Genomic DNA, 21,328 nt, shown 5'->3' on the forward strand with positions numbered 1-21,328 from the left:
ACCACCCAGCGGGTAGAGGCAGGTGCGTGCGCGCAGGTACATCCCCCGCGTCCTTCTTACCAGCTCGCCTCAAATTAATTACCTTTGCAAATGGTAAGAGTTTGCTTTTCCTGCCGGGGGATTGCTCGCCTTGATGGAAAAAGTGCCATTAGCAGGAAAGCGGATGGGTTACAAGCGGGAACGTCTTTGGGAATTGCAAAGGCAGCGGCTCTGGAGCAAGCGGGGCGGTTACTCACGAGTCGGCGTCGTGAGAGACGCTTGGGGCTACAAGGGACGGTTTTCGGCAGCCGGTTCTTCTCGCTGACGCATCCGTACCGTTCGCCAACGGCACGTGTCACCCAAGCGGGGATGGAGATCCATGGTATCTTAAAAAGAGAGCTTTGACGCTGGGCTGGAGGCCAAACGCACCGGCTGCCCACGCTCTTCTGCCAGGAGGTGTTTGAGGCCGGACCTGGGGCCACGCGGCTGGCAGGAGCACGAGCCGCAATGCCTCGGGGGTCCCCGCGCTAGTTCTTTATTTCTTTTTTTATGCCCGGGCACCACAGCACTGCCCAACGTCTCCTTGAAGCTTACGGAAATCTTGGTCCCCACGGCGTCCTGTAGCAAGGAGTTACGCGCTCTGCGAGAAACGATCCCGTTACTCGGTTCCCTCACCCTACCTACGGCTTCGCTGTCTCTCTTTTTACCATTAGCAATTTGCTTTTCTTTTAAGAACAAACCGGTTGGGGAGAGCCCAGCACGTAATTAATCCCACCCTGAGAAGTTCAGAAAAATTTCAAAGTGTGGAGCAGCGGGAAGAGGAATCTCAGCAAAGCGACCACGTGCCTCTGCCTGGCTTTTGCACGCAGCTGAGGAGCTCTGAGACCTTTCTACGTCTTTTCAGACATTTTGTGGACTTAATTCATCAGACTTTAGCCCTGGTAAACCCTCCCCAGCTCCTAACTCTCCGTGAATCTTCGCGGAGCACCCCTGACCCAGCTCTTTCTGCCGATGGCACCGGAGGAGAAGCGGCAGCCCGGCTCTCCAGATGGGGACGAGCTGAGCAGCAAGTTATTTGAGAACCTCTCTGACCTGCCACGGCACAGAGAAGACGCCGACCCAGGCCTGGGAAGGGTAATTTGGGGGACGTACGATTGTCTCGATGGGATTAAAAGGTGTTAATGAAGCAAGGAATAAGCTGGGAGGCCTGCGCTTCATGAAACTTAGCTTATTTAGTTAGGGTTTAGTCAAAATGAAGCAGTCCGGGCTTAAGCAAGGTCTGTTTACTTAACATTGAGCTGCAAAATCCATTGTAGCCGTCTGAAATATTGAAGTGGAACTTGCAAAGCCTCTTGCCAGATTTCGGGCTGGGGGCGTGATGGGGAAGGGGACGCACAAGGGAAAGCGAGGAGGCAGCGGCAGCACAATACGCCCTTTCATTCCCTACCGCGACAGCCATTTCCCCCGATACCGCGATACCGAGCGGCACCAGGGGATTGGGGGGGGGCGGGGAGGAGAAAAAAAAAAAAAAATTTCCTTCTGTTTAATTTCTGACTTCTTCCAGCAAGGTTGCGTCTTCACAGTCGCGCAGGAGGAACGACCCGACCTTCTCTATCCGTCGGTGGAAATATTACTTAATAAGGGTGAGGGCAGCACTGCGGTTTTGTAGAACAGAAGGATTTGGGGACGAGGCATGCAGCAAAGAGATCTCCCCAGAGTTTGACATCTAGCACCGCGAGCAGCATTTAAGGTAATTTGGTTAAAAAAAAAAAAAACACCCAAAAAAACCCCCAACCAAACCCCCGCCCCGCATCTCCTAAGCGTGGTCCTGCTTGGCTGGACCCTGTAAATGCCCTTGGCGTCCACCCAGAAGGTAAGAGGTGTTACAAGCTCTGCTCCCCGGGCTTGATTCTGTTCACGTCGGCGATGAAAACACGCCGAAAAAAAAAACCCCAACCCCACAAACCCAACCGCTATCGCTGCCGAAAACCTCAACCACCAGCGAAACAGCAAAGCAAAACAACACCAAAGAGGTTCCCAAAGCCAGAGAGATTCATAAATATTAAAGTGACACGAGTGAAGTGCTACTGAAAGATTTAATACTCTGCTGCTGCTCTGTCCCTCAAGGGGTTAAACCCCCCACTGCGAGGATATTACTGCCAGCACGGTGGCACTGAGCCATCACCATATAATCTGATGAACTCTTTTATTAAATTTCACAGGCCTGTCTTCTTTATTAAAATCTCCCAGAATTCATAGGGCGCCTGTCATATCACTGCTGAATGCTAACAAAAAAAGGTGGTTTGGGGTTGGGGTTCGTTGGGGTTTGTTGGGGTTTTTTTTGTCGTCCCCCCCCCCAACTCTTTGAGTACTGGATTGTGTCGCGGTGTCTGTGTCAGGTGAAGGAGAGGTGGGAGGGACGGTGCTACTGCCTAAAATACAGCGGGAAAAACACGTACCCCCCTCCCCAAACCGTCTCCCTTCACACCCTGCAGCCTCTCCCTGCAGGCAGAGCTCGGCGGCGGGGAAAATAGGTCCCAAAAATGAGTTTTACCCGCGTCTACAGACACCCCTGGGGCTGCTCCTGTGCCCGCAGGTGCTTTTTTTTTTTTTTTTTGTCCCCCGGAGGGGCAGCTCGCGGCGTTCAGCCTTTCCCAAACCCCACCGTCCCCGGGGGCAGGGGGCCTCCGCAGTGACGGCAAGAGCACGGCAGGACCACGCTTGCCAGGTATCGCGGCTCTCGACATCACCCACCGTTAACCACTGCTATCTGAGGAACAAAAAAAAAAAACCAAAACCAAAAAAAACCCCAAAAAACCCTGAGCAGACTCCTTCCAAACGCATCCAGGACGGAGGGAAGACGGCGGTTCCCTCCTGCCCTTCGCTTTGAGCTGCTAACATCCAAACTGCCTCGCGCTCGCAGCCCTGCCAGACGTCTCCTAAGCTGAAAATACTCTCTTGTCGCTGAACTCGGCTTCTGCAGTCACCCTCACCTCTGCGGAGCAAAGGTGGCAAAAATGGTCCTGCTCTGCTTTAATCCCACGTTAGGCTGGCTCTGAGCTGCAGGGAGGTGGTTTAATCTCTACAGACCTGTACCGGACTGGAAATTAGGCTGCAGCTTTGGTTTTATGCTCTTTTATTTTTGTTTTGTTTTTAGTATTTCCAACAGGAGACCGTGGGAGTGCTGCCCTGAGCGGGGACGGGCACGGCGGACCGCGGGACGCGCAGAGCTACGGGGTGCGGGTTTATTTCTCTGTAGCCCCGTGCAAAGTTCCCACTGTAATTCAGAAGCCCTTGTGGAGTCCTGCACTTGTTTTTTTTTTTAAAGGAGGCTATTCTGCAAGCTGTCGGGAACGACAGAGCGAGGTGCAGGGTGGAGGAGGAGGGTCCTGCCCCGAACCAGCTGCCTCTGCCTGCCCGGAGAACGGCATTGCCCTTTTCTTTTCGAAATGATTTTCTCTTCGAGCGCAGAGTGCTGGTGTGGTGCCTTGGCAAGCCGCCCCATTTTGGGACTCAAGCTGGCTCTTACTCCACACTGAGCTCTTGGGAAGCTCCAATCCCTGGTTCAAAAAAAAAAAAAAAAAGAGGGAATTGCATCTCTTATTTCTGGGGATTGCACCTCTTTGGGAAGAAAGGGAGTTTCTGGTCCTGTATCTCCGAGACAGCACCCCGCTGAGAAGGGAACCATCGGCTCCTTTCTCTCTCCTCTTGTTTTCCCCTGCTCCACTCAACAAGGCACAAACCAAAAGCTCGCTCCAGGTCCATGGGTTTAAAGTTGGGAGTTATCAATTCATATTGATTTTGTCCTGCCTTATTGCATGGCTCCGGGAAGCCTCCGCATCTCCATTAGTATGCCTGGCAGGAGAAGGGTTCCTTCGCTTAGTAGCTAGGGGTGATATTACCGATCCAGATAGTATCCAAACTCAATATCCTGTTTCTCCTTTTCTCATTTCCTGTTTGCAGGTCTGAATGCTGGCGTTGTCACAGCGAGACGAGGGGGAAGGCAGGGAGAAAGAGAGACAGCAGGACAGTGTGTGCGCGGAGAGGGAGGGCTGGCGGTGGGGGTATTAAGGGGGGAAGCGAGGGGGAGGGAGGTAGAAGGGCTGCAGACACTTTTATTACAGATTTAATAATGACAAAAGAACATCATTAAACATTCATTAGAATTATTTAATTAAATTTTACTTTGGGGGGGGGGAGGAAAAAAAAAGAGATTAGATATGATGTAAAAAGCAATATTGATTGAGAAAAGAACAAGCTTGGGAGATGTGATTTAAATTAAACTCTGCGCTTTCTCCCTCTTCTCTCTGTTCTAACCGTGGCACAGGGGACGATTCGGTAGCGGTAACGGGGCACGGCGGCTGGGCAGGGCTGCTGCCCCCACCGGGACTGACATCTACCTCCATCCCACCCGAACCTGGCGACCGGGGCCAAGCGTTCCTGGCAAAACGCCTCTGGTACCTCCGAAGGGTTTCGGAGCTCAGCAGCCCAGGTTGGGCATGGAGATAAGCTGGAGATAAGCACTCGGTTTAATTAAACTGTAGTCCCTGTCCGCGCCCTGCTAGACTTTTTGGGCATAGCCCGCTGTGGATTGGGAGTAACGGAGCATCCTCGCTGCAAGGGCTGAGGAGAAGTTCTCCTTTAAGGTATTTTAAAGCAGGACTCGTTTTGGAAAGAGTGCAAATGCTCGTACAAAACAGCCACGGCCCAAGAGATGGCCGGGACAGTATTTCAGCGCAAGGCTAAGCCTGCGTTAAGGATTGAGAAGAGAAAAAGTAAACTTCTGCTAAGAGCGACCTTAGGAGACAAAATTGAATGTAAAGTTGCCACGATGAGTGATCTGCTGCGGAGAGGACGCCAAGCTAACGCAGTCACCTTCTGGATCCCTCTGTGGGGATGCTCTTAAGGCAGATACCAGTTAAACATAATCCAGACTGAAAAAAAATCTAAAGAGGTTTTTTTTTTTAAACGGTGGAAGCTGTTAAGCTGTCACATAACAGGAACCCATTTAACTCGAGAGAGAAACTCGCTGAGGGAGATCTCCAGGTACAGACCAGCCTGATTTGTGATGGAGGGGGTAGCAATAAAGAGAAGGGAAGTTAAAAGTTGTGAGAAGAAAGAAAAGACCAGGGAAAAAAAAAAAAAGCAACCGAAAGCCGTAGGGCCCAGGTCACAAACTGCCGCGTGGACTCTCCTAGTCCACGAAGCCACCAGCAAGTTGTACGCAAGCGGGCTGCGATCCAAAAGTGACGTGGCAGCTTTGCTGCGCTTCCGAGACTAACTGGGATTATCGCTTTGAGCCCGAGTCTAGATTAAGGAGGCAGCTTCCATTCTGGCAGTAGCCTAGCAAAGTCTGCGCGGTCGTGCACCAGCTCATCGACGGGCCAGCGCTGCGTGGCTGCTCGTTTCTCTGCCTAAACCGTCGCCCTAAATTTACCGTAGCACCGAAAGTGAATTACACCGCTCTTTGGGATTAATGTCACCACTTTAAAAGCATATTGTTAATGAAACTTGTGCATCTTTTTTTTTTTTTGTTTGTTTACAGGCAAGGCTGCTTTCTGGCTTCGCCTTTCTCCTGGCACCAGCGAAACCGCATCCAGGAATCGGGGAAAAAGGGATTTGGGACGATGCTTCTCCGCGCAAGGCTGACCACCTCCGATATTACCGTGGCAAGACCTCGATAACGGCAAAAAACCCTGTGTGAGCAGTCAAACGTGGGTGAAGCTGCCACCAAGATAGTTAGGATAAACTGTAATTAACCACATTTAAGCTTAATTGCATTAAGAGGGAGGGGGAAATGAAAGCTGGAAGCAGATTATGGATCTGGCTTATAATTCAATTTGTGCAACAGCTAGGAAAGAAGGGGCCACATTCTCCGGCAGCGTGTTAGCAACGCGGGAGGCACGGAGCTCCTCGGTCTCCAGAGACCGTCGATGAGCAGAACCAGAGGGAAAGAGAGGGAGGATTGGGAAACAGAAGGTGGGAAAATACCTTGGGAGAAGCAAGGGAGAAAGAGCAACTTAACTCCTGCCGGAGGACTGGGTCGGAGGATCTCGTTTTCGGGGTGCTGAGCGACACCAGCAACGCTCGTCCGACGTTGCCAGCTGTCACCCTTGTTTTTTAGCGTCTGGTTTCGCCCCAACTTCTCAAAGAAGGAAGCAGAGGACGAAGGAACTGGGTGATAGATTGTAAGCGCTACGCTCGCTGTGTTAGACAAATTTAGAAATAAAAGGAATGTGATAATACAGGGACAGTAGCAGCTCTGCGTTTCATAAATCACTTTCCCTTAAAGCCGTGCGATCAGTCACGCCAGCCGTGGGCTTCTCCACGTTAGTGCAAACTCTCTGCCGTAAACACCTTCTAGTGCATCCTCTCTATTCCACTGCCGAGCGCGAGTGCGAGAGAGCAACGGGGTCTGGGCTCCCCTTGCCACGCTCCAGGAATCCCCCCTCGTCTGGGAGAAAACTGGGGGTTTTTTTAAAGCATTAGCACCCCTCTGCCCGTCAGGATGCTCGTGCTGCATGGGAACAACTCCTGCCAGCCTGCCTGCCTGCCTGCCTGCCGTTTCCAGCGCCGCAGCCCCTGGCACCGCTGCGAGCTGGCTCTCGGGAGTTTATTTCTGGCACCTTTGCCTTCGCGGCTGCCCTCTGGTGGTCCCTGGTTCCGGACTCAGAGAGATGTTGTGTCCAGAAGCCGGGAGCGCTGGAGTTGGTAGAGCCTTCAAAGCCCTAAGCCTGCGTCCCAGAGCCCTTCCTGATGTCCCGCTTTAGGAGTCGGCGCCGGGAAAGTCGACGCGGCAGCGCGCAGGCTTTCCTGCAAACGAGCCGGGTAACGTCCGAGACCTCCCCGCTGCAAGGTGCGAACGGTATTCCAGGCACCGGAGAGGGAAACGCGGGTGCCAGGATGCGAACGGCGTCGGCGCCCAGAGCTCCGAGCCTGCTCCTTGCCTGCCAGCGATCGCCGCTCCTCGCCGGGACGCCGGTTCTGAAGCCCAGCTGGAGTTGTGCTGGGTCTAAACCGAACTAAGCTTGAGAAGGCAGAGCCGTAGCGCGTCTATCAGCGCCACGTTAATAAGCTCAGCCCCGAAGAGCGGGCTGCCGAACCCCGCGCTGCTCCGGAGGCTGCTTGCTTGCTGGACCGTGTCCTCCTCCCCAAACCCAGGTGGTGGCATCCTCGCTATCCGCACCGTGCCCGTAAAGTCACCCGCAGCCTGAAAGCGATAAGAAACGTCTTTTCGCTGGAAGTGCCGAGGATCCAAACCATGTCCCACCACCCCATTCTGGAGGTACATCTGTCTCCTCTGCTTGGGGGGAGCCGATAACCTTGAATTACAGTTGTTTACTTTGATATCTAAGTCGTTTTGGGTTCATATTTTCCTTTTTTCTCATCAGAAGAGAGAGCAAATTATTTCTACAGGCGGGCGTAGCTGATATTAGACTATTAGACGGGGCTCCAGGAGTGGTTAAGAAAACTCTGCCCAGTAATAGTACGAAAGTTGGTGACGTGGGGTCCAGGAGAGCCTCAAAGCCATGGGACACAAAACACGGAAAGGCAAAAAAAACCAGCCCGAAAGAGAAAGAAAGACTATCTATCAAAGTAAATTACATTTAATTAAACTAGAAAAATAACGTGCCGCGCGCACACAAAAAAAAGTTCTTCCTCCCCCATGTATTCCTTCCCCCCCCCGTTAGAAAAACAATCCAACAGCGGTGGGGAACAGACAGCACGTGGTGGCTGGTTTCTTAATCACGCTCAAGGCGCATCTGCATATTTCTTTCATTTCGCAGTGATTATAGAGTTAGCGTTTAATTTCCTGGGCCTTGTGAACAAACCAATGCGAGGGAAGAGTGAGAACTGGGGTAGGAATGGCTTTGTGTAATTAACGTCATTAATCATCAGATGGGCTTCGCTCGCAGTGGGAGACGGGGCTCAGCCACCCACCCGACGAGGAAGGAGGAAAAATTTGGGATGGGGGAAAAAGGCGCGAGCTTTGGAGATTGGGTTGTTCGCTGAAGCTTTGGGGAACCGATCCTGCCGCGTCCCAGAGATGTGAAGCTCCAAACGCATCGGGACCGTCCTAAACCCCGGACGCCACGTCCCTTCCCGGGCTCAAGCTGCCCGATTCCTCCACTACCGAGGTCCCGCTGGTCCTCACCACCGGAGCAGGGATGGCCGCGGTGACCTCCCCGCTTTGGGGGGAGCAAAGTATCTCAGGAGGACAGCTAGGGATGGTCCTCGAGGACTGGGGATAAGCACAACTCGCCCTATTTATGGGTGCCGTCGAAGGGCGTCCGGACTCGGTCCCGTCACCCAGCCCGGAGGAGCTGGAAGGAGACGCGGGTCTTTCCTTCCCACCCCCTCGGACCCCTCGTCCGCCGTTGCGGAGGTACCCGCAGGGTCTGCTGGCTGGGCGCGCGGGCTCCATCCATCACTGCCTTGTCAAGGGTGCTCATTACCTCATTTATTTGCTCACTTTTCAGAGCACTGTCGCTTTTCATTACCTCCCTCCGGCCCGACGGAGAAGGAGGACCAGGAGAAGACACGACCTGGGGGGGGGGACACGGACCCCGTTGATAGTGGTAGCTATCATCAGCTCTTGTAATCCGTCAGGTTTTGGCGCTGTTTTGTCCTCGAGTCTCTGATTTTCGGGTTATAAATACATCTCAAGCGCCATTTTTTAACGTCCTCATGCCGAGGAAGCGCTCTGATAATTTCTGAGCTGACTACAACTAAATGTCCCGAGCGCAGCGAAGGGGAAGGAGAAGCTTTCATACTTAAAAGCCAAAAAAAAAAAAAAAAAAAAAATCCCACCGCAAGAAAAGAAAACAACCCAACCAACCAACCAAATCCTTCTGGTTTCAACACCAATTCCATCATTTTTAGCTCCTGGAATGTGATGGGGTTTGCACACAGCGCCTCTTCTCCAACTCCTGCCCCGGCTTCTCCTACCCGGGAGATCTTTGCTCGGAGGGGAGCCCTCCCACATGGTTTTAAACATTAACCGGCTTGCTCAGAAGAGTTGCCAAGGTGCTCGGTCCGGGTCAGCCCCCGATATTTGGGCGGCGGGGGGGGGGGGTGTTCAACAGGGAGGAGCAGAGCTGCCGGCTACTCCTTGGCTGCACCGCGTTGCTCCTCCGGATGCGCAAAGGACTTTTGGTTCCCTCTGCCCTCCCTCCATCCTCAGCCACCTCCCGAGCCCACGTCCTTAACCTATGTCCTCCGCCCGATGAAAAAAAGTCAGCTCCTAATTTCCCATTTTTCAAGCCATTCCATTCCAGCTGGGCTTTTCCTAACCCTCACAACCCAGAAAATCGGTCAGAACTGTTAAAGGTCTCAACAAGGACGATGCTGGATGTCACTCCAGGGTACCAAAACAGCGATTCGGCAGCCGCGCACCAAACGGTCTGGTCTCGGAGCCCAAGTTTCCCACCTCTGCTCTCTGAACATCCCCGCACGTTATCTGCGGTGGGTTTCGAAAGGCGAACGAGCTGCTCTCGGTTCTGAAGGATCTCCCTAAACCTTGGCCACCCTTTGGTGGGCTTTCAAAACCCTCGCGGCTAGGAGTATTATCTCAGGTTCAAGCGCGGCGCTAAGTTCTGCACATCTCGCCCGGCGAGGACGCGAATAGCGAGACGGATGCGGGCAGAGCCGATGGTTGGGATGTGCTGGTCGACCTCTCCTCAACCTTCTCGTTTCTACAACCAGATGGAGAAACGAAGGCGATTCGGGCAAAACCCAAGGACCAGGAGGGCGTTCGGCGGACTCGGTCCGTGCTCAGCTGTGCCGGTCACGTGCCAGCGACCGCTCGGCAATGGGGAAGCTGCAAGTCAGGTTCGAGCCGAGTTCACCCCGTATCTCTACAGAGGACGAGCAAATCATCTCCACATGGGCAAGAGGAGAGCGTGGAGGAGAGAGGGAAGGCTGCCAGCGCAAGGCTGCGGTTCAGATCCCTCCTGACAGCTCCCCAGCAGCCCCCACATCGCCTGTCATTCCACAAAACAAACTTCAAAGTAAACAAGGCGCCCAGGACCCGGCCGTTGCAGCCACTCTATCATCGTTCAGGAGTATTTCTCCTTCCTCTCCCTCCCTCCTCCTTCTCCTGAGCCGTCGCATTGACACGAGCAGCCCGGAGCTGGATTTACAGGGCAGGTGCCTGAGCGAAACACGGGAGAGCTGGCTGGGCCCCAGGCAAAAGGGGAAGAGGAGAGTTTCACAAAAGCCTTCGGATTGTGGTTTTTATATGATAGGGACTGCAGAACAACATCCATCTTCGGGCTTAACATTTCATCTCTAGATCAACAGTCCGTTCCTTCCCCCACGTTCAGCTGCAGCTGCTGGCTTATCTCTCCATTAAAGCATTTTCCTCTTATTGCGCAGTTTCGCATGAGGAGGAATAAATGCCAGATGGGTCTCCCCTCCAGGTCACCGCGCTGCAAACCCCGGTCTGTGCCGCAGCCCGGGGCGACGCTGGATTCTGCAGTCTGGGATTCATCCCTGGCCAAAAACACAAACTTTGGAAAGTCAAGGCCAAGAATGAATACTCTGGGGGGGACAAGATTTCCAAACAGGAGGACTGAGAGTTCGCCTCCCTGGAAATTCCCATGCTGGAAACACAAAGGTGCTGAGCGCAGATGCCTTCAAAAGTGCCCGAAGCACCAACTTGCAAAAGCACGTAAGGAGCTGGAGACCTTAAGGGGTGTTTTTGAAACCGGCTGAGATGTTTTGGAGCAGAGGAGCGGGATGGAGCGGATCGCGCCAGGGGTCTGCAGCCCCGCGGCCGGACGCAGCGCGGCGCTTGGGAAAACTGCGCGGCCACGGTATCCTGCCCCAAAATGGATGGCGGAACAGCAGCGTTGGAGGCTGAGGTCGCTCCGTGTGGAAATGCGGTCGCTGGGCTCGGGTCAGGGCGGTGCTCCTTACCGACCGGTTTTGCAAATACTTTTTTTTATCCGGTTACCCTTAACCGCAGTGGTCAAACCCGCTCCAGCGCCTGGCTCAGCCGCCAAAGCCAAGACCTCGGAGACGTCCACCTCCTTTGCTTCCAAGCACCCCGGGACCCTCACCCTTTGCCGGGACGGTGCGGGTGCTGCCGTGCTCACGCGGTCTGTCCTTCCCTTCCGCGTCAAGCGGTGGCCGTGCCCGCCCGGCTCCTTGTCCCTGCCTCTCCCAGCCACCCCGGGGAAGCGGGCAAGCCCTGGTATTTTTATTACCATTCCCAGCGCTGCCAAGCGTTTGCGTCAGTGGCCGGGAGGAGGCTGCGCTCTCCTTTGTGCGGCACAGAGAAGATAAGATTGGACCGTGAAGTCTTTAGGGGATGCTGCCAAACTTCAGGGAATTGATGGAGCATCTTCCCGGCATCCTTGGATGTCTGCGTGTCACCGGCTCTTCCCAGCAGCACCGGCCGCAGGAGGTCACAACCAGATACGGGTTTGGAGGTGACAACCAGACACGGGTTTGGAGGTCACCAACAGACACAGGCTTGGAGGTGACAACCAGATACGGGCTTGGAGGTGACAACCAGACACGGGTTTGGAGGTCACCAACAGACATGACCTTTCCGGGCAGCAGCCCCTTCCCTAATATTTCAGTGGAAGTCCCGACATGGGAAAGACGAGCTGGGAGGGAGCTTGTGGGAAGCAGTTTGTGCTGCGCCCACCGGAGATGTTTATTTGCCAGAGGAGGAGAACCGAGGAAGCATCACCATCAGCACGAGCCGCCGACTGAGCCCGGTCCTTCTCCTCGGTGCCCGGTGCCGTGACATTAGTGACATCGCCAGCATCTGTGGCGATGTCGGGGAGCTCCTCGGAGCTCCCTCTCCCAGGGTTTTCCGATGTATCCGAACTTTGCCGGAGTCTCGCCGTGGTTATTGAGCTCTCTTGCCAGAAGCAAAAGGAAAAGCAGCAGCCCTCGAGCCATCCCCTGCCCTGCCGCAAGGCGGACGGAGCCGGCAGCTGGCGCGGAAGCAGCTCCGTTTCTCAGAGCCGCGATCAAAGCGCTCCGTGCCAAGAGATAACCTCTGGCAGGATGGACCCCGTCCCGGCTCCGGGGAGCGATGCCGCTTGGTTGGTGCATCCAGACGGGAGGTTGCGGCGCTGGCTCGTCGTTCAAAGTCCTGCTCGGAGGAACAGGTCCTGCACTCCCTTCGGGTTCCTCCAGCTTATCTCCTGTTCCTGAGATGCTGAAGGCAAGGGGGTGGCCAGCGGACGGGCTCTCACCGCTCCGGATCTGCTTTCGGGAAAATGAGTGGCTTCTTGTGCCACATCACCCACCCACCCCCCAAAAAAAAAAAAGCCACCCGGGGCTTGCGGTGGCTGCCGGGGGAAGACAGAATTGGGGACACGAGGCTGTCCTCAGAGGGCAGCCCCTTTCCCTCTCCTCCCGGACTCGTTTCTAGCTGCTGCTCTGCTGCAAAATGCTTCCAGGCTGCAAAAAATGAGGGTGGCCGAACAGAGTCCCAGCGCCCCTCGGAAGGGGAAATCACCGGCGTGGGAATCAAAGCAAAGGGTGGAGGCTCCGGTTTTCCATTGGAGGGGGTCAGAGGGAAGGGGAAAGGATTTACCTGCGGCCGCAGAGCCGGGGCAGTGGAGGAGGGAGGAGATTTTCCATCCCGTGTTACCTCCCACCGGTGTGAGCAATGCTAACAGAAGCACCCGAGCCGCTTTGTTAATAAAAGTGTATTTACGACCACAAAAGGCAAAAAAAAAAAACCACCCCAAAAAACCCCTTCGTTGCTTTAGTGCTGGGGCAGGGCGCGACCACGCCGCCAGCTCGGGTGCTGCCGAAATTCAGGGCTGCGTCTCCAGCGCCGCGGGATTTGCTGCTCTTTGAGTTTTGCAGACGAGGCTCGAGTTCGGGATAAATCCAAAAACCTGATTTTCCCGAGGCTTTCACACGCGGCAACGGCTCCGTTTGCCCAAATCGCGCAGCCCAGAGCAGAGCCCGGCGATACGCGGGGCGGCGGCTTCCCCAGCCCCTCCAGGTTCCTGCCACGCTTCCGTTTTAGGGATGTCCCCTTCCATCTCACACCACCACGACCCAGCTTTCCACTTCCGAACCCCTTCAGCCCCTCCGGCTCCGCGGGTCGCTTCCCTCTGTTCGGCTCTGGATTCGCTGACACCCGCACACCTCATTTGAGCTACGCAATTAAAATTCCACGAGAACCAGAGCGGCGCGACGGCCCTGTCTTCTCCTGGAAGCCCTGGCAAGGTGCTCAAAAGCAAATGAAGTTGGACTGGATGATCGTTGTAGGTCCCTTCCAACTGAAACGCCTTTTCCTTTCCTTTCCTTTCCTTTCCTTTCCTTTCCTTTCCTTTCCTTTCCTTTCCTTTCCTTTCCTTTCCTTTCCTTTCCTTTCCTTTCCTTTCCTTTCCTTTCCTTTCCTTTCCTTTCCTTTCCTTTCCTTTCCTTTCCTTTCCTTTCCTTTCCTTTCCTTTCCTTTCCTTTCCTTTCCTTTCCTTTCCTTTCCTTTCCTTTCCTTTCCTTTCCTTTCCTTTCCTTTCCTTTCCTTTCCTTTCCTTTCCTTTCCTTTCCTTTCCTTTCCTTTCCTTTCCTTTCCTTTCCTTTCCCCTTTCCTTTCCTTTCCCCTTTCCTTCCAATTCCCATTCCCATCCCATTCCCATTCCATTCCCATCCCATTCCCATTCCCATTCCCATTCCATTCCCATTCCCATTCCCATTCCATTCCCATCCCATTCCCATTCCCATTCCCATTCCCATTCCATTCCCATTCCCATTCCCATTCCCATTCCCATTCCCATTCCCATTCCATTCCCATTCCCATTCCCATTCCCATTCCCTTCCATTCTACTCCATCCCATCCCATCCCATCCCTGTTCCCGTTCCCGTTCCCGTTCCATCCCCGTTCCCATTCTGTCCCATCCCATCCCACTCTAAATACTGGTGGCGTCGCCGCTGCCGGAGCCGCAGGATTGCACCACGAGCGGAGCTGCGCGGAGCCCAGCACCCTGCCACATGGAGCCCAGCACCCTGCTGCACGGAGCCCAGCACCCTGCTGAGCAGAGCCCAGCACCCTGCCGCACAGAGCCCAGCACCCTGCCGCACAGAGCCCAGCACCCTGCCACATGGAGCCCAGCACCCTGCCACACGGAGCCCAGCACCCTGCTGAGCAGAGCCCAGCACCCTGCCGCACGGAGCCCAGCACCCTGCCGCACGGAGCCCAGCACCCTGCTGAGCAGAGCCCAGCACCCTGCCGCACAGAGCCCAGCACCCTGCCGCACGGAGCCCAGCACCCTGCCGCACAGAGCCCAGCACCCTGCCGCACGGAGCCCAGCACCCTGCCGCACGGAGCCCAGCACCCTGCCGCACAAAGGCAGGCCCAACCCGGCGGCGTAACCACGGACGTGGGTCCCTCGCGCCCAGCGGTGGGTGCCCCTTCGCTGCAGAGCGAAGCCCCTCGGGTTTAAATCCGCCGACCCCGCGTGTCCCAGAGGGACCAGGCGTGGAGCGCTGTCATCTCCTGGGCACCCCTCGTTTCCTGACCGGGCACCCCTCGTTTCCTGACCGAGCACCCCGACCACCAACGGCGCGTCCTTTCCGCCTCTTCAGCCGCCACCTCGTCCCTTCCTCCTCTTCCTCCCCGCCACGTCACCCAGTTAAATCGAAGCCGAACGCCTCCACGTTCCTTCTCGTCTCTCCCGGTCCTCACCAGCCTACGTGACACCGACGCCGCCGTGCCCTTCCGGACACCCCCCCTTCCATTGACACCCCCCCCCCAGCTTCCAACCCCGTCAAAACAAATCCGAGAGGGAATTAAAAAAAACCCAAGAAGGGTGGGAAAAAACCCGGAGGGCACTTACTTCTCGTAGTCGTGTTTGCAGTAGAGCTGCCGGTTGCGGCAGTAGCAGGTCCCGGAGAGCGGCTGCAGGCAGACGGCGCATTTCACGCAACCTTCGTGCCAGGAGCGTTCGTTGACTCGCAGGAGGAACCGGTCGGAGATGGGGGTGTCGCAGCCGGCGCACACCTCCCGCATCTTGGAGTCTGAACCTGGGCGGCGGGGAAAAGGCAACGTGAGAAGGAGTTTTTCCCCGTGCCGGGGCGGGATCGCATCCTGCGCTGTCTTTTTTTTTTTTTTTGGTCGTTTTGGGGTTTTTTTTTGGGGGGGGTGGGTGGGGGGGTGATGCTTGGCCTCCCGAAACTCCTTGTGATCGTCTCCTGTTATGTTTTGCTTCGTAATTTTTTAAAGGCACGTGGCGATAGTGGAGAAGGGAGGCTCAGCGAGGACTCAGCCGTGACAACCTTGAAAATAAACGGCTCGGCGAAAGCAGCGGGTTCTGGGTTTCTCTTCGAGGGGAACCCCCGAGCCCAGAGCTCTGGCGCCGTGGAAATGGCAGAGAACGTGGAGAACACGCATTTGGAAATGGGAGAGCAAAGATACGTGCGTCTCGCTGGGAGACGGTGGGTGCTGAGCTTGTTGGGAACCTTGGGCCAGGTCAGAGGACAGACCTGGGTCTGAATTTTGTCCGGTTTCACCCCAGATTTGGTGCTAAGAGCTGCTTAAAATTGCTCCAGACCTTTGGGATTATTTTTTTTTTTAATTTTTATTTCCCCCCCCCCCTCCTCAGTGTTATCAACATATAAATCTATGGCTGCTCTTCAAAGGCTCCGTCGTGATAACTTCAAGGTAAAGGAGTGAGTAATAAATCCACTATCTGGTGCGCTGGATCTGGGCTGCCGGCTGAGCCAGGCAGCGGCACCCTCGCCGATGTCCGCCACCTCCACGCTGCCAAGCTCCTTGCCTTTCAGGAGCCTTTATCTCCCTCCCCTCCAGCTCCTCGACGCTTTTATCCTCCCGTAAGTTCCGAGATCCCAGGGGGAAACGCCTGCCCGAGCCCCCCCCGCCTCGATGGCTCGGAGGGATGCTGGCATCCCGCCGACGAAGTTTAGGGCAAGCGAGGTCTTCTGCTGCACCTCGGAGGAGCGGCGAGGTTGAGGGACGGGGACCCTCGGAGGACGCTAAGCCCGGTTCTAATTTGGGCGAGGAATCAAGAGGAATTCCTCTGCCCCGCGAGGGATTCGCCCGCGCGAAGGCGACGGCGGCGGCAAATGGCGGGAGGCACCTTCCAGCGGAGAGCCACGCGTCTCCGCGCGGGGCTGGGAGAGAAGGAACAGCTCCGGCAAAAAAAAAAAAAAAAAAAAAAGGGATTTTTCTGCTTCTCCGGGAACACGCAAAGACCTTCCCAGCCCCGCAGATCGTCTCTCCCAGGCTCTTGCGCCCATCCGCGCTCCTCCGCTGCGGAAGGTCCCAGCCAGGACCCTGAACCAGCCCATCAACGATTTGTTTTCCGGCTCCTTGGACTCCGCAGGTTCACGTCGGATGAGCGGAGCGGGGAGCCAGCGGGACCGCCAGGGCGGAGGCAGAACGCAGGCGGGCAGAAAGCATCCACGAGCGGGAAGCTTTCCGAACGCCTTTTTCCGTCCAATTTTAGCTACGGATGTTTTCCCAAAGTCCCGAAATCATTTGAAACCGCGGCAAATGCTCTCTGCCTCCAAGAGACCGACACGGTCTCCAACCCAACACGGGACGGACTGTTTGCGGGGAGCAAATTTGGCTGATTTGGGGTTTCTACGCACCCGAAAATGGGGTGTCTTGTGTGAAGGCAGCTTCTGCCCCACTTCATTGCAGTGCTTGGGTCTGGGTCCTGCCTCTCCGGCATCCCAGCCGGCATCGCAGCCAGCCGAGCCCGCGGACGCGTGCCCGGGCAATGCCGGACGTTGCGGCAAGCCAAGTCCCTCGCAGCTCCCGGGAAGCTCCTTAATTAAGTGCTGGGACTTGGAAATCGGGTGGCAGCGTCAGCTGGAGGGGACCAGACCCTGAGAGATCTCCTGTAGATCGAGATCCAGCGGATCAGGAGCGGAAATGAGGATTTTAGCCCAAAAAGAGGACAAATGAATGTCTGCCGTGCCGGAGCAGCAGCACCAGAACTATAACCGTGCAACTCCGTAACGCAGCGTGGACGGCCGGGGCGACAAGGACCCGCGTCCCAGGGGCTGCGGCCACGTGCGGGGGTTCCCCGTGGATATTTATCCCACGTCGAGCCTCCACTTCTCACTTTTTTCCTCCGTTATTAATTTCTACAGTCAAATATTTTCACCCTTCTGGACTTTGATCCCCATGGGCTGCACGTCACCGCGGGACCAGCCAAACCTCCAGCGGGTTAGAGGCACCCGGGACTAAAAATCCCCAATTCCTCTTTAATGTAGGGGGTAAAAAGCAGGGAATCATCTCGTAGTAAATTCGTCTGAGAGCAGACAGTTAAATCGGCAGGGAGCTCTGGGAATGTGGGATCGGTCTGAAAGGGAGAGTCACGAAACTTCAGCCCAGGGATGTCTGTCCCTCCCTCCCTCTCGCTCGGCAGGAGGATGCCGGGGATTCGGGGCGGTGGGAGGCAGCAGAATCCTGCTCAGGGTGCACAGGCAGGGTCCGGAGCGGACGTTACCGCCCTGTAATAAGTCACAGCTCGGTTTTTCTCGGCACGAGGCCACGAACACGGCGATGCCGTGACGCAACGGGAGGCGAGCGAACAATCCCGAGCTCCAGGGGGAAGAGGGGATGTGAAAAATCCCAGGAAAACCATCGGCTTCCCCGAATCCCACCCCCCCCCCCAGTAGCTGGCTCGGGATGAAAGAGCCAAAACTGAAAATAAAGGAGATTAATCCTGCCTTACGCCGCCCGAAAGGTTTATAAAACCGCACCAGTTTGGACCCGCAAATACGTTCACGAAGAGCAATCCCAACCCACCGCGTCGCCGTTCTCCGAGAAAGGGAAAAAGGGACGACGAGGGGGACGCGACCCGGCCAGCCCGGCGCGTTTACCCAAAATTAACCCCCCCGCAGCCAAACCCTCCCACGTGAGCTCCCCCGCCGGGTCTCGTGGGACGGATATTCTCGCTGAAATCGAAATTTCGGGTCAGCGAATCCAGCCATCGCCCGCGGTTGGGGTGGGCGAGGGTCACACGACCGTCAACGACGGACCGGGATGAGCCGAGGCTCCGAAGGGGCTTATCCAGGAGGTCGGGACGGACAAGGGACGGATGCTTACGGCGTCCCCGTCCCTTCCGAGCTCCGTACCGTGTGCTTTGCTCCGCGCCGGTGCCGTCTGCCGTTAAGGACAACCTCAGCCCACGGAGCCGCAGCCGCTTTTTTGGGGGAGGGCGGGGGGTCGCACGATGGCATTTTGCAGCGTGCCAACACCTCGGCGTGGCTTTTGCTGCCTCAAAATCGGCAAATCCCAAAGCCAGGCTGAGCGGGGGGGGGGGGGTTGCTCCTTCTCCCCCGGTCACCCCGATAATCCGGGGTGGGGTGGTGTGGGGTGGGGTGGGGGGAAGGAATCTCCTTCCCGAGCGGGGAATAACCACGGCAGAGGAGCGGGGAAACGCCGCTGAGGGCAGATGGGATCGTACGGTTGGGGGGAAAACGGGCAGCGCGGGCAGGGCCGCTTGGTCCCGCCGCAACTTAACGGACACCCCGAGATCCCCCCGGAGCGGCCCGGGGAGGATGAGGATGGTGCGGACGGCCACGGATGCTGCTTGAGGAGCCCGGGCTTGGGGGGGGAATGGGGGGGGGCTGAGGGGCTCCCCGGTGTGTGGCACCCGCTCCCCGGCACTCACCGAAGCCCAGGACCGGCGTTGCCTGCTGCAGGCAGGATGGAGCCTCTTCCGTCTTCATACCGGCAGCCGGTGCGGGGGCTGCGGGTGGAGAGCGGCGTTAAGGACCGGCACCGGTCACCGACACCCCCCCCCACCCCACCCCCACCCCCCCGGTGGCTCGGGGCTGCCCGGTGCCCCCCCCCCCGATCGTTTTCCACGTCCCGGAGCTCCGGTTAACGAACGGTAACGAAATCCCGGCGGTGGCAGCGCCCACCCGCCCCGCTCCCCCCGCTCCCCCCGGGGTTCAGACCGACCTTGGCCCCGGTATCCCCGGTGCCCACCCCGGGGGCTGCGGCCGCCGCTGCTCCCCCCTTCACCCCCCACCCCCCCCCCTCCCCGGCCCCGGCCCGTCCTGGCGGGACACGGCGGCGGCCCGACGGGTCCCTGCGGTGCCGGGGCCGGTCTCTCCGCTCACAGACGGGGCGAGCCCCGATGTGTCCCCCCGTGTCCCGTGTCCCCCCCCCCACGGTACGGAGCATCCCCACCGGGCCGAGTTACCGGCACCGCATCCCCACCCGCCCCGTCCACGCGTGAGCACTTACCGGGACAACGGTACCGGCAACGGTACCGGCAACGGTACCGGCAGGGAGGGGAAGGGAGAGGAGCGGAGCGGGGCGCGACTGTGCGTGGGGCAGAGCTCGCAGCCCCCGCCCGTGTCCGCGCCCGTGAGCGCCGCCGCCCCCCGCCTCCCCCGGGAGCGCGCCTGAGCCGCCAGCGCGTCGGGGGCCCCATCAAGGCGGGACCCCCCCACCCCCCCGACAGACACCCCCCCCCCCGACAGACACCCCCCCCGACAGACACCCCCCGACAGACACCCCCCCCCGACACCCCCCGACACCCCCCGACACCCCCCGACAACCCGCTCCGGACACCCCCACCCACCCACCCACCCCCCCCCCCGATGCCGGTGCGCCCAAGAGGCGATACCGACGGGTCCCCCGGCAGCGGCTGTCGTGACACAAGGCAGAGCTCCTCACGACAGGGGCTGTCGCAGGCACGGGGGAGGCTCCGCGGGGACCGGACCGGCCGGGGAGGGGGGGGCTCGGGGGGGGGGTGGGCTCGGTGTCGCCGGTCTCGTTAATCCCCGTCCGCTTCGCAGCACCCGCGCTCTCTCCCGACAATGTCGCCGACAGGGCAGGAGGAGACGCGTCCACCCGCCGTCGGGGCGACCGCTCGGCTCTGGGGACGGTTCCACGGGGGCGGGGGGCGGCGGGGGGCGGCGGGGGCCCGGGGCTCTGCCGGGTCGGTGTCCGCGTCCCTCCCGGGGCTCCACGAACGGATCCGCCGCGGGCATCGCCCGGGGAACCGGGGGGGACCGGGGGGGACCGGGGGGGGGAACCGGGGGAACCGGGGGGAACCGGGGGGGGAACTGGGGGAACCGGGACCAGGCACTGGGCAGGACCTCGGGGCGGCAGCCGGGTGGGTGTCCCGGGGGGGGCGGTGGGGGCGTTGGGTGCTGCACCCCCCCACACCCACCCACCCACCCACCCACCCACCCCGTGTCCCGGCCCCGCGCGGCCCTCGGGTGGGGGTGGGGGGGGGCACGGCCGGGCACCGCCGGTACCGGGTGGCTGAGAGCGGCTCCCACCCGCAGCGCACACGCACACGCACACGCACACGCACACCCTTGTGGTGCACGCACATGCGTGGGCACACCCGCTCCCTGCCAGCGCACACACGCACCTCGCAGCGTGCACGCGTACCTTCAGTGTGCGCTCACACGCGTGGGCACACCCGCTCCCTGCAGCGCACACGCGCACACACACGTGGGCACACCCCACCGCGCACGCACACATCACACCTTGCAGCGTGCACACCCACCCGTGCGCACGCCCGCTCTCTGCAGCGCGCGCACGCTCGCGTGCATCGCATGTACACCTTGCAGGGTGCGCGCACGCACGTGGGCACGCCCGCTCCCTGCAGCGCGCACGCGCGTGCCTTGCAGCGTGCACGCACACCCTGCAGCGCGCACGCACGCCCGTGTGCACACCCACACCCCTTGCAGGGTGCGCACATCCACACGCATCGCGCACCTTGTAGCGTGCGTGCGCACGCGTGCACGCACCCCACGCACCCCTAACAGTGCACGCACACACGTGCACGCCCGCTGACGCTGTGCAAGATCCGGGTGCCGTCAGCGGCTCGAGTGTTGCCTGAAACCAGAGTGGGAGCTCCAAGGTTTCCCAGTCTGGCCCAAAATGGGATTTTTTTTTGTTTTTGAATGGAAAATGTGGGAGGGGGCCGGATCCTGGCGCGGTCCTGGAGCCCAAGGACCCCAGTGGTGACCGCTGCCGTGACGCAGAGCTGAACCACCATCGAGTTTCACGTTCTGACAAACAAGCGGCGGGCAGTTTTGTCACGTGGCATCCGAATTGAAACGACGAGAACAACAAAAAAAGGAAAAGTTACGAAAATGATGAGGGGTTTGGGGGTTGTTTTTTTTTTTTTCCCCCCTGAGCAGGAAAACCCAACTTCGTTTCCACCCCTGAAACCGCGTTGGCCGGTGTCCCGCGGCTGCTCCGCTCGGATCCTCTGGCTCGCTGGCACCGAACCCTCTCGGACGCGGCTCAGCTCGGCTCTAGCCCGTCCCAACCTCCCCTCGGAGATGCCCCCCCGCCCCGCCGCCCCGTCCCGCTCCCGGGATTCACCGTTGGGCACCAAATCCCATATTCTGTCCCGTTTGT

The 21,328-nt window shown here is 58.1% G+C and overlaps 2 protein-coding genes across 4 annotated transcripts in view; one reads left to right on the forward strand and one right to left on the reverse strand.

Annotated features, from left to right (window-relative positions):
• CHCHD5 (coiled-coil-helix-coiled-coil-helix domain containing 5) overlaps window positions 1-6,224 on the forward strand; it is a 22,306-nt gene extending 16,082 nt beyond the window's left edge. The window contains exons 4-5 of one of the 3 annotated variants that reach the window (XR_012832719.1): window positions 3,152-3,222; window positions 5,525-6,224. The gene's annotated coding sequence lies outside the window, so the exon portion shown is untranslated. Of the gene's footprint in view, window positions 1-1,543; window positions 1,749-3,151; window positions 3,223-3,942; window positions 4,003-5,524 lie in introns of those variants that run through there. The other 2 variants (XR_012832718.1, XM_075738027.1) reach the window with 2 other exon arrangements.
• The window catches only part of LOC104635679 (LIM homeobox transcription factor 1-alpha), a 25,302-nt gene extending 5,926 nt beyond the window's left edge, over window positions 1-19,376 (reverse strand). The window contains exons 1-3 of the mRNA XM_075738024.1: window positions 19,187-19,376; window positions 18,606-18,683; window positions 14,796-14,982 (exon numbers count right to left, since the gene is read on the reverse strand). Coding sequence (XP_075594139.1) covers window positions 14,796-14,982; window positions 18,606-18,683; window positions 19,187-19,376 — 455 coding nt within the window. The remainder of the gene's footprint in view (window positions 1-14,795; window positions 14,983-18,605; window positions 18,684-19,186) is intronic.
• Between the last annotated feature and the right edge of the window lie 1,952 nt (window positions 19,377-21,328).

Source organism: Balearica regulorum, chromosome 30 (genome assembly GCF_011004875.1).
Source record: "Balearica regulorum gibbericeps isolate bBalReg1 chromosome 30, bBalReg1.pri, whole genome shotgun sequence".
Lineage (NCBI taxonomy): Eukaryota > Metazoa > Chordata > Aves > Gruiformes > Gruidae > Balearica > Balearica regulorum.